This window comes from Scyliorhinus canicula, chromosome 4 (assembly GCF_902713615.1).
Source record: "Scyliorhinus canicula chromosome 4, sScyCan1.1, whole genome shotgun sequence".
In the NCBI taxonomy this organism is placed as follows: domain Eukaryota; kingdom Metazoa; phylum Chordata; class Chondrichthyes; order Carcharhiniformes; family Scyliorhinidae; genus Scyliorhinus; species Scyliorhinus canicula.
The window spans coordinates 206,480,077-206,492,758 of record NC_052149.1 but is presented as its reverse complement, the minus strand read 5'-3'; the positions used below and the strand labels follow the sequence as shown (position 1 = coordinate 206,492,758).

Here is a 12,682-nt window from a genome sequence, read left to right as displayed (position 1 = left end):
ACGCGGCTGGCAGCAATTCTCTGGTCAGTGGAGAATTGCGTACTGGCGCCGCGGGTCTGAGACCCCATCTCCGCCCCTGTGCCGAGCGTGATTTTGCCGCCAAGGCTCGGAGAATCACTGCCCTGGTCTGTGCAAGAGTTGCACATCAGTTTTCTGTCCGAGCCTGGCACTTTGCCAAATTCTGATAAGATTCCACTCATTGTCTCTGCATATCTCCAAGCCATAAAATGGAAAAATCAGAGGTGAGCAGGAGCAGGTATTTGAGACGGGGTCAATAGTGGAGTTTTCCCATTGCCACTGGAAGGTGCCGATACCGCAAGGAATGCTCAGCTGGATACAGATTCTGTTACACCAGGGTCACCCATAAAGAACATTTATACTGGACAGCAGCAACAGAAATTGTGTCAACCACTGGAAGCATTTTAAAATTGGGCCACTTTATTGTCTCCCTTCACATTTCCGACCACAATGTCTCTGCCCCCACACATCTGGGGAGGGATTCTCTCATCCTGAGGCTAAGCGTTGACGCCATCGGAAACGCCGTTGCGTTTCTCGACGGCATCAAAATGGCCCCAGGATCAGCAATTCTGGCCCCCACAGGGGGCCGGCAGGGTGCTGGAGCGGTTCACGCCGTTCCAGCTGCTGATCCAGCCATGGAACGGGTGCCGGGGGATGCACACATGCGCAGTGGGTCTGGCGCAAACCCGCGCATGCGCAGTCCCACCGGCGTAATTTCCACGGCAGGTCCGAGCTCCCACCGGTTGGAACCATACAGGAACCACGTCGGCGGAACTTGGCAGGCACCGGCCGGTCCATCGCGGAGAATCGCCATGGAGGCCTCTTACAACGGTCCCCAACCGGCGCCGCGTTGACCGCGCGCACGCGGCTGGCAGCAATTCTCCCTTGTTCATGCCGGCCCCGACTCAAGATGGCGCAGGAGCACAGGCGCCGGCGCGGAAGAAAGGAGGCTGGGAGACAAGAGAGGCTGGCCCGCCGATTGGTGGGTCCCGGTTGCGTGCCAGGCCACATCGGAGGTTCCCCCCCCCCCCCGGGTCGGACCCCCCTGCCCCCCCAGAGGCCACCCCCGGACTCTTCAATGCCGAGGTCCTGCCGGCTCAGAGCATGTTAGAACGGCGCCAGCGGGGATGGAGAATTGCGGGGGGGGGGGGGGGGGGGGGGCAGCGTAGAGCGCCCCCCGACCGGCGCTGCGCCGACCACGCCGGCCCCAATGGCGCTGATCCTCCACTTTGCCCAGAGGGACCCAGAGGGGGAGCCCATGAACGGCCCAAGGTCTCCAGGCATTGCTGGTCATTTGAAGAGATGTCGGACAGCATGTGCTGCATTAGGCTCTGCCTCAACAAATAAGATGGTGCAGCACCTGTGCCATGTCTTTGCGGACTTGGCACCACGTGGAGGAGGAGCATACTTGCTCCTGTTGACCGTCAATGTCACCGCAGCCTGATCATTTATGCGTCGGGTTCATACCAGGTTCAAGCTGAGAGGTGTGGCATATCCCAACCAACATCTCACAAGTACATCCGTGAAGTCATGGATGCCATGTTTGCCCCGGCTGACTTGTCATTGTCAGAGGTTGGGGGGAATTGGAGAAACCTGTGACCGCCATTGTATCCCTGTAGGGAGGCTCCAGATTGGCTTCCAGCTCTCCCACCTCCCGGTCGGTGCCCGTAGGGCCCTGGGGCTCATCGTGGGATGGAGGGACAGCTCGGTTGAGCTCAAGAGGCCCATGCGCCATCTGACTCTGCCATTCCTGGCCGTTCCCCATTGGCTGTACCATTCTGTGGATGCCCTCAGCGATGCCGCTCTGTGATCAGGTCACGCTCTGCAGTGCATCGGCAATGTTCACCTGCATCTGGGACACGGTGGTCAGCGACTGGGACATGCTCCGGAGCGCCTCGACAATGCCCACCTGAGACTGGGACATTGTCCTTAGCGCCTGGGACATTCTGCCAAGGCGCTCAGTCATAGCCGTCACTGACTAAGTGATGCCATGGGCACCACCTCTCAAGATGCTGACGTTGCTGTAGGCTTTGCATTGCGGTCACCACCCTCGCAGTGTTGGCTCGGTGCCACACACTGCCAGTGCTGTCTCCTGAGTCCGGTGCCTTTGGGACTCCTCCAATTGGCTATGGACCCCCTCAAATGTCGCTAACATCCTCTTCTGAATCTCAAGGCTGCATCGTAATGTCAGCATCAATTCTGGGATAGATAACCTGGTCCAATCGCTCAGCTTCTAAATGTGACCCAGCTGGGTCCTGGGGTCCAGCAGACCTCTGACTGCTGTCTATTCTGGACATTCCTGCCTCCACCTGATGTGCATCAGCAACTGTGTGGTGCTCACCAGATTGTGCCCTAGAAGCCTGATCACTACTTTCGCCCACCGAGGTGTGTGTCTCTGCACTGGTGGAGGGTGGGGATGACAGCTGTGATGCATCGACAGTGGCATTCTCGGAGCTCTACTCTGAGGTGTTCCCTTGGGAGATGATTGGGGGAGCACCCTGGGTGGGTTTGCACCATCGGATGGAGATCCTGCGGGAGAATGGACATGTGGTCAGTTAGAGGGAAGGATCATTATTCTGTAATGGGTAGGGGCTGGTGGATCGTCAACTCTGCGGCACAGGCCGAGTTCAATGACGGTGATTGCTCTGTCCTCGGCCACCACCGCGACTTCCAGGGCCCGTTCGCTGTCGGGGTGAGGACTCTGATGTCCGGCACCCTGCCGCCTGTCTGGACTTTCATGTCTGATGTGGGCCAAATTCTCCTGCAGGGACAAAGAGAGGGCATCGTGAACTGCATGCTTCATGCATCGAGGGGCAGTATGGCAGGGGTCAGACATTGGCATTACCGCTGGACATGAGTGGGGTGTGCAGGTGGGTGCTAGGGTGTGGTGGGGCACAGGTGCGGTAATGTGCTGGGGGGAAGGGGAGGGTGCGGTGCGGGGTGTGTGGGGACGGCCAGGGGTGACAGGCAGGACTGGTGCCAGGGGGTTGATGCCAATTCACCGATGCGGCCGGTGGAGGTCATTGAGCTTCTTACAACACTGGGAGCCGGTCCTCCTGGTAACCCCCCCCCCCCCCCCCCCCCCCCCCCACCCCCCTCCACAATGTCCAACAGTCGGGCCAGGTTGGCATCACCGAAACGTGGCGCCGGTCTGCATGGCGGTATTGCTGCATGCTGTCTGGGGTCTGCTCTGCAGGATTGGTTTAAGAGCTGCTCCCCTGCATTAGCAGGGAGCGTCTGGGCACAGTGCAAGCAAATTAGCTGGTGCCAACTCCAGTTAGATACCAGTGAAGACCTCACCGGGTTGGCCATTGCGAACCATCTGGCTGTTCCAGTTTGCTGCAACACTTAAGGCACGATCTAACGGAAACGTTTCCACGTGTTGCTGCTGGGACTGAATTGCATGCAATTCACATTCCCATTAGGGGCACTATGTGTCAGGACATGTAAACATGCCAGCACTTTGTCAGCGTGAATTCAGAGCAATTCCCGGACCAGCGGACATTCTAACCACTGGCTAAAGAGCCTGAGAGCAGGAGCTTTTTTTAAACACTCCACTTACCACGCACTCCTTGCAGCCACAAAGTTGCTCAAAGAAGATCTGTCCCCCGAGGTCGAGAGTCCGAGGTGGACCCACAGCTCCATGCCAGTGAGGAGAGGAGGGCCGCCCTCTTCCCCAGGGTGGGCCGCAGACTTAAGCCTGTCCTCCTGAACACCTGCTGGGAAGTGGTGGCAGAAGCTGTCATTGTGCTTAGCTACGTCCATCCCCTTGATGATACAGCTGGGGTATGAGGGATTCCAGAGGAGTGGACTGGATGTGTTCCCAGATGGCCAGAGGCTCTCTGAGCATTTAAAGGACACTGGCAGTACTTCACAGTGTGAGCAGCCAGGAACCAAAGGGATGTGTTTCAAAGACAGACTGCAGCAATGGTGATCTAGCCAGGCGAACCCGATGCCAAGCCCAACACCCCGTGTCCACGGACTTGACACCAAGTGGCTCCCCGCCGCAGCCCCCGGCCCGGGCAGCCACCCCCCAACAAATTGTCAGTTTTTGAGGGATTTTTCGGTGTTTTGTTTGCGTTCCATTCCCCTCTGCAGGATGGTGGAGTATACCGTGTCCAAGCCGCTAATGGTATTAAAATCCTTATAACTGACGATTTTGCATGGATCCGCCTGTGTGGGGCGGAAACATCGATATCGCCACCAGTGAGGGACAAGATCATGGTGTCGGAATTGGTGTCAGGCACAAACCTCAATTTTTCAATTTTGTGTGATTCTCTGTCCGCTCGCGATTCGTCCTTGCGCGTCGAGGAGCAGAGAGTTCAGCTCACTATATCTTATTTTATTTTATCTTGGTGGAGTTGCCCTTTTTTTCATCCAGCTCTTTCCTTGTACATTTATCAATGCTGTTTCTTTGTTAGTCATTTTAAAGTAACATTTCATGATCCAATAAAATATAACTTTGATGCTCAGCTTCTAGCACATCATTCACAAACCAAAAAGAGCTATCACAGCATGACCCAGTAAGGTTTCCCCTGATGATATCAACATAACCTACTTGCATTGTTTGCCCATTTAACTAAGACACCCCAATGTTATTGCTCAGCAGCATCTCCCATCCACTGCAGCGGAACTAGAGAGTCTCGCTGCCATGAACGGACGGATAATCCCGCCCATAATATTAGAATGGAATAAAATATACAGATATCGTGCACAAAATTTGATTTCCCAAACAAATTCTAATTGCAATACTGTTGGGCTTTGACAATCGCTTTGACAAAGGGTCATCTGGACTCGAAACGTTAGTTCTTTTTTCTCTCGACAGATGCTGCCAGACCAGCTGAGATTTTCCAGCATTTTGTATTTGGTTCCAATCACAATGCTGTTGGGCTGAGTGTTACATGCCCCTGGCAGCTTTTTTCCCACAGGTGTGAGGAAGGGAGCATGAGGGAAGGTGCTCTTCCCCTCACTTTCGCTGCAGCGACCTGGAGCTCACCTCCATAATAGGGGGGGTGAGGTGGGTGTTGAAATTGCAGCCCACCCACCATATTTAAATGAATAATCAAGGTTCAATTAGACTTGTTATTAGGCTGTCAGGTGGGAATGGAAAGACCGATCATTTTTCACCACAATGCTTAAAGGGCAAGAAGGAACTGGGGATTGGTATTTGCACTTCGGAGCTCTCATTTCTCAATTGTGGGGTGGGCCCTCCTTGACTGAACTCTGCACCCTTCCTTCCTAGCCATTCCCTCCCTTAAACCCACCCCTCCTTCTCTTCGCCCTTCTCTCTAGCCTACCCAAAACCTCCTGGCCCAAGACCCTGGATGTACCTGCTCTAGCGATCCATGAGCCTTGGTTTTCTTTTTCTCCAGCAGTCCTAGCGCTGGGCCACTGGCACCATCATGGTGCTGCCGGGACTGGTGGAGAGCAGGATCCTCTCCGCAGTGAGTTGGAGGAAGGCCCTCGTTAGTCCACCCCCCTCGCATTTTATGGCTGTGAGGTAGGTCAGTGTGGTGTATGTTGGCTCTGTACTTCCCCCCCCCCCCCCCCCCCCCCCCCCCCCCCCCCCACCCCTCACCTGTTATTCAGGCTATTGTTTCTCATTGCAGGTAGGGGAGAGGATACATATGAGAGGCAAGTTAGCTGCAGGGAATGTTCCTCTCCACATTTTAACATTTGACATTAATGCAGAGTATGGAGAGCAGATCTGCCGCCTGCAACCCCCTCCCTTAGCCACAGCACCTTCGGTGGAATATGACAGGTAGAGCAAGCAGCACAAGTGAGAGAGGAAGAAAATCCTAATCAAACTAGATGGAATTGAAGAGATGTAGGAGGATAGTCCAGAAAAACAATTTGTAAAAAGGTTTTACTATTCTGTTAACAGGATGATTCTGTCAGGTGTATACTTTGGACTGTCTTTAAACACATCCAATCTCCATGGTGATAACTATCTGAACTGTTTTTTGTCTGCTGCTATCGAAGTTCCGGCCTACGTAGCAGCTTGGCTTTTTCTCCGGAGGTTTCCCCGAAGGTTCAGCCTTTCAGGTTCATTTTGCCTTGCTGGAATTGTCCTCTTCTCCATCCAGCTCATATCTTCAAGTAAGTTTTTACAGTGCAACAAAAATAATCATAATCTGTTTTCGTTGAATATTTTAAAACAGCATTTCGGGATAAATTGAAATATGCATGCTGTCCTTCAGAGATTTTAGCATTCTGGCTCACTGTTCCACAAACTGAAAAGCCATCGCAGTTTTACTGATCTTAGCTGTGTTGTAAGGATGAGATGCTGGGAGGAGAAGATGAGGGAGGCAAAATTGGTGGGTATCAAACCCTAGTTCAGTTGTGTGCACCTCATACTTCACTCAATACTTGCATTGGCAGATGAGCTGATACATCAAACCACCTTTTATCGAGGGAGAATTAACCCTCACACATAGGGCAGCATGGTGGTAAGCACTGCTGCCTCACAACGCCACGGACCCAGGTTTGATTCCGACCTCGGGTGACTGTGCAGAGTTTGCTCTGAGTGCTCCGGTTTTCTCTCAAAGATGTGCAGGTGAGGTGGCTTGGCCATGCTAAATTGCCCCTTAGTGTCCAAAGATTAGTTGGGGTTCCGGGGATCGGGAGGGGGATTGGGCCTATGTAGGGTGCATATTTGGAGGGTCAGTGCAGACTCGGTGGGTTGAATGGCCTCCTTCTGCACTGCAGGAATGCTATGACCAAATGCAAAATATGTTTCTTTTGAGTTTCAGAGTCCCAGTACAGATACTGCCATGGTTCACATGCTTCAAATATATCATAAATTCACACATAGCATCTAAGAGCTGATCACCTAGCTTTGCTGCCAGGATGTAAATGAGTCCGAATCACTCAGGACTCTTCCTCTTCCCTTCAAAATCACTATCATAATTCCCTTCCTTAAAAATATCCGCAATCAAATTAGCGCCTAGTTTTCAATGTCTCAACATCAATAAGACACAAGTTAGACCCCAGCTGGAATATCATGTACAGTTCTGGACACCATGCTATCGAAAAGATGTGAATGCATTTGAGAGAGTGCTGAAGAGTTTAGAAGAATGGTCCCAGGGGTGAGAAACTTCAGTTATAGAGAATAGATTGGAGAAATTGGGACTCCTTGAACAGAAGGCGGCTAAGAGGATATTTGATAGTGGTGCTCAAGATCATCAGGAGGCTGGATAGAGTAGATAGGGAGAAACTGTTCTTACTTGTGAAAGGGCTGAGAATGAGAGGGAACAGATTTAAAGTGATTTGCAAAAGAAGCAAATGTGGTGTGAGAAAACACCGGGCGCAATTCTCCGCCTCGCGATGCCGCAAACGCAAACTGCGACCTGGTGTCCGTCCTAAACTGAATTCCATGCTCAGTGCCAATTCTGATGCCATGCACTAGTCCCTCGCTGGTGGCGATAATGACGTTTGCGCCCCGCGTTGGCGCCAGAAAGCAAAACCGGCATTTGCATGCACATAAATGTGATTAGCTGGTTGAACACACTACGGTTCGCCTTTCCACGATGCTCCGCTCCTCTCAGGTGGGTGTGAATTAATACAAGTATTGATAGACGTGGACTGGGTGCCATGGCTGCGGAAGGGGAGCGGAGGCTATGAAAACATTGAAAAACCATTGACAACTGTCAGGCTTACAGGGGGGTGGCTGCCCAAGCCAGGGACAGTCATGGGTAGTGGTTTGGTGCCTGGTCCCTGGACATGGGGTGTCCCCCTTGGGATCAGGGTGTCTGGTCTCAGACTGCCATTGCTGCAGTCTGTGTTTTAAACGCACCCCTTTAGTGCTACTTACGGACTCCTGGCTGCTCACACTGCTGAGTGCTGCCTCTGTCCTTTAAATGGTCAGAAGGTCTCTGGTCATCTGGGACCCACCCAGGCTGCCCCTCTGGAAACCCTCACTCCCCAGCTGCATCGTCAAAGATAAAGCTCAATCAGGAGCCCACCAGGTGTTGCCACTCCTCAAAATGCTGCCCCATTGCAGAGGAAGCAGGGGTTCAGTAGAGCCCGCCCCAACCAGAGGACACCCACACTGTGGCTTACAGAACCCTCCTTGATTCTCTGCCCCTCTCATGACAGAGGACTCACCAGTGACCCCCAGCCCTCCAGATCACCGGCTGTCCCCTCCTGGTGATGCTGGCAGCGCTGACTGACTCAGCCACCACCTCCCAGGCAGTGTTCAGGAGTGCAGGCTTTCATCTGCACCCCATGCTGGGGAAGAGGGTGCCCTCTGCTCCTCACTGGCTTGGAGTTGGAGTCCACCTCAGACTCCTGACCTCGGAGGGGTAGGTCTTCTCTGAGCCATGTTGGTGGCTGCAGTGAGCGTGTGGTAAGTGGGATGCTTAAAAACAGCTCCAGTTGTCAGGCTCTTTGGCGCTAACTCCAGTCCCAGCAGTTAGAACGCCCGCTGGGCAGTGAACAGCTCACAATTTGCGTCAGCAGAATGATGGTCCATTAGCATGTCCTGAATTTCTCCCCGAATAGTGCCCTTAACTGGAACACAAACGGCACGCAATTCAGCCCCAGGGTCAATACTTACTCAAACGGAGAATTTCACCCACGTTTTCACACACAAGTGGTTCGCGTTAGGAATCCACTGCCTGGAAATGTGGTGGAGGGAGGTTCATTCGAGACATTCAAGAGAGCATTAGATGATTACTTAAATAGAAACAATATGCAGGGCTATGGGGAAATGGCACTTAGCCATAATGTTTGTTTGGGGAGCCAATACGGATGCAATGGGCCAAATGGCCTCCTTCTGCACCGTAACAATTCTGTGACTGTCTATTTCTGCCCCCAAATGTTTGAATTTGTTCTGCCCATCTCTCCTTCAATTCTGTGTTCCAATCCCTGCTGTAGGACCAAAACTGCCTTTATCAAGGTCATGACCAGTGTTCACTGTAAATGTGACTGTAGTGCATTATCCTTCCTCATCCTCCTCAACCATATGCACAGTTAATACTGTGTCAGTATTAACACAGCAGCCTCATTCACAGAAACCCTACAATGCAGAAGGAGGCCATTCAGCACATCAAGTCTGAGCCAACCCTACCTAGGCCCATTCCCCCACCCTGTCCCCATAACCCTACACATTAATCATGGCTAATCCACCTAACCTGCACATCTTTGGACTATGGGAGGAAACCGGAGAACTCAGAGGAAATCCATGCAGATACGTGGAGAAGATACAAACTCCTCACAGTCGCCCAAAGCTGGGATCGAACCTGGGTCCCTGGCACTTTGAGGGAGCTGCGATAACCACTGTGCCACCGTGCTACCTTTAATCACGTATACTTTATCAAATAGGCCAATAGGATGTTAACCAAAATGATTATACCATCAAATTAAGACATGACTAGAGATGTATACAAAAAAAACGCCTTTTTGTTAATAAGAAACATGAAGTATCAGCAAAATAGCATTACAACAGAAACAGAAAGAAAACATTATGCCAGACTCAGCCTTTTCTGTTTAATTGGCACTATATTTTGTGTAAAGGTGGGAGACTGACATGGCGCATTGCCCAAGGGCATCTGGGACCTGAATGAACAACTGTGTATAAGGATTTGGAAATGGACCATTGTAAGGTCTGAATAAGAAATTGTAAATTAGAATGATGAATTTTCTCATAGAAACCATTAAAACTGGTAACTTCAGATGGTTCCACTTGGGTTATGCAAATAGTTCCAAAAACAGTAGAAAAATTAAAAGCTCCTCGAACTTCTTTGTAAATTTTAGAAAGCTCAAGGCCCATCCCCCGATTTCCCCCCCCCCCCGATTTCAGCCAACCCCAGGGGACCCACCCCATACTCTTGACACCCCAGGGGATTTCCCTGCACTCCCGGCCACGCACCACCCCCCACTCCCACCATCCTGAATCGCTAAGTATCCGATCTGTGGACCCGAACTGACTCCTCCCCCACCCTTGCCTCACAATCCGTGGACATGACCTGATCAGACCCCTTTCCCACCTGACCCGATTCCCCAACCACCAGCCACCCTCTCTTACCTCCGAACCCTCCATCTCATGATCTCTTATCACCCACCCCACCATCCTTGCCCCCCCCCCCCCCACTTCCCCATGGATCCCTCAATCCCTCCGTCTTCAAGGCTCCAACCCCTCTCATCTCATCCATTCGGAGTATATAATTGGAAAATGTGGATCGTGCATTTCCGTTCATTAATTTTAATGGATGGGGGCATCGTCATCAAGTTCCAAAATGTACTACCAGTTGACGGAGAGGTGTTGTTAGAACTACTCAATTGGAAAATTAGCCCAGGTGTTGAGTGTGTGATGGTATTATACAGCCAGGCACTTATAAAGCAATACACATTCCACTAAGTTTACTGGTACACATGTTTCTTCCAGATCTTTCAGTAATTTCCACTGTGCTGGTGATGATTGGAAAATTTGGGATCACAAGTGCCTTTGCCATAGTTTATGTCTACTGTGCAGAGCTGTATGCAACCACGATAAGAAACATGGGTGTCGGAATGAGCACAACAGCCTCCAGGGTTGGCAGCATCATCTCACCTTACATTTTTTATCTTGGTAAGTTATTGGTTCAACTTCTGTCTCGAGGTAAAATTCTTGCACTATCCTGATACATTTCTGAATCCACACCATTCATATACAGATGGTGTAGATGAAGAATGTGGCAGGGATTATTGATATGGTGACCAGGAACGCGAATGAGATGCTGTGCCGGTCAACACGAGGCCTGATGCAGCGCCTCATCGGACTGTTGGGCGGCTGGCTTCTCCATCCTCAGTGGCTGCCTTCTGTTCCTCTGGGGCAGGCTGCGAATGCTGGTGCTTCCTCCTCCTTGGGCAGCTCCAATTAATACAGCCTCAGTGCATCCCCCAGGGCTGTGGCTACTACGATAAAGGCCACAATTTCTGGTTGAATTCCAATATCCATTATCTGCAGGGGGTGAAAGGTCAACATGTTGGCAGAGTGTGTACCCTCGCTCCCAATCAGGTTGTTGCTCGTTTTACTGGAGTGTGATTAACACGCCTCCGTTTAAAGGCCGTGTGCTTAACACTACTATGGCTCTGTATGTGTAATTATGCTCGGAGTCGCCAGGTGCCGTATTGAGACACCGTCACAAGTATATCAAGGTCAGGTTCAAAGTAATAAATCCGTACACCGATTAGTAAGTCCAAACGATTGGTGTTTATTATAACAAATATAATAAATACACATGCATACGCTAAAGAGACTAACTTACTTCTAATACTAAACAACTAAATACTTATCTAGACAGGAACAGGCAAGGTCAGGGAGCAAGGCCTTCGTCCCGTTCTTGGTCTGTAACTTTCTGATTTGCAAAGTTGTCAAGGGCTAGCAAGGTCTGGATCACGTAGCGATCGTTGTGTTGGCACTTACAGTTCGATGGCTGAGGCTCAACGGCCGGTGATGAAACTGGAGTCAGGATGCGATGTAACAGGTCTGGGCCGGAGCAAACAACAGACCGAACCATGTGCGGGACCTACTCTTATAGGTCCTAGAAGTCCGTGCCCCTTGGGGCGGGTTCTTTCACCTGCTAGGTATCGATTGGGTCTTTCCCAATCGATATCTTTCAAACTCCCCAATCTTAGGGTCGTTCCTCGATGGGTGGGGCGGTCCTTACGGCTCTTTGTGTTGGTTGCTTTGGCGCCATTCTGTCTGGGCGTCTATGGAAAAGTATCCATTGATACTTAAATGTTTCTATTGTCCGGGGTCTGGATCTGGATCACCTCATTACTATGCAGATCTGTTTCCCATTTGCACCTTTGGCTGAAACTCTGCACCTGGCCAGAAACTGGTTTCTGTACGTGCAGAATGCAAAACAGTCTTCTGCAAGCTGTTTGTCCTCACTATGACTGTTTTTCCCTGCAGTCTTAGCAGTTCTCCATTTTGTAGCCCAGTGTCCATCTTAGATGGCTACAAGGTCCATCAGGCTACAATGTAGCCACAGTTGGCACTGTGGACTCTAGACCCATCGGTGCCCGGCACCATACGGGCTTCTGGCCCTGACGCTCATCCCTGCTGGCAGGGAGACAATCTGCTGGTGCTGCCATTGTCAGCGGTACACTCTGCTACCCCCGTCCGGCGGCCCCCTGTAGGGGCTACTGTGGACGTTGCCATTATGTGGGTCACGTGATGGTCCGCCGGCGGGTGGTAGACTGTTGGGTGTGCGAGGGGGAGGTCTGGCAGAGGGTGTGATAGGGAATGGGGGCTGGGGTGCGGTTGTGTTGGTGGGCACCCATATGACCAGTGTCACTCTGCAGAACCAGGGGCCAAGGTGGGTGGTCAGCGGGGTGTGCCAGTACCAGCAGCCCACGGTTGTGCCTCTGTGTGTCCCACCTCCTCTCTCTCCCTCATCAGCTACGGCGCCTGTTACTCAATTCTTAAAAGCATAAGTGAACCGTGCCGGATGGATTACCCCTCAGTGAAGCTCCGCAGAATACCGGTCAGGCCCGCTAATGATAAGCCAACAGCGTTTACAGTACGTGTGGAACGCATTGACACCACTGTCGAGGCACCGGAGAATTGTGATTTGGCATCAAACTGGTGTCTGCCACGATTTCGCCGTCAAAGTTGATTCTCTGCCCAATCGCATTCCCGAATCCGGCATCAGCCGACAGAAAATCTCACCCCAAA

At 51.6% G+C, this 12,682-nt stretch overlaps 1 protein-coding gene across 2 annotated transcripts in view; it reads left to right on the top strand.

Annotated features, from left to right (window-relative positions):
* The window catches only part of LOC119965335 (solute carrier family 22 member 5-like), a 90,030-nt gene that overhangs the window by 46,599 nt on the left and 30,749 nt on the right, over nt 1–12,682 (top strand). For both annotated transcript variants that reach the window (XM_038795958.1, XM_038795957.1), the window contains 2 exons: nt 5,903–6,117; nt 10,406–10,588. In XM_038795958.1, coding sequence (XP_038651886.1) covers nt 5,903–6,117; nt 10,406–10,588 — 398 coding nt within the window. The remainder of the gene's footprint in view (nt 1–5,902; nt 6,118–10,405; nt 10,589–12,682) is intronic.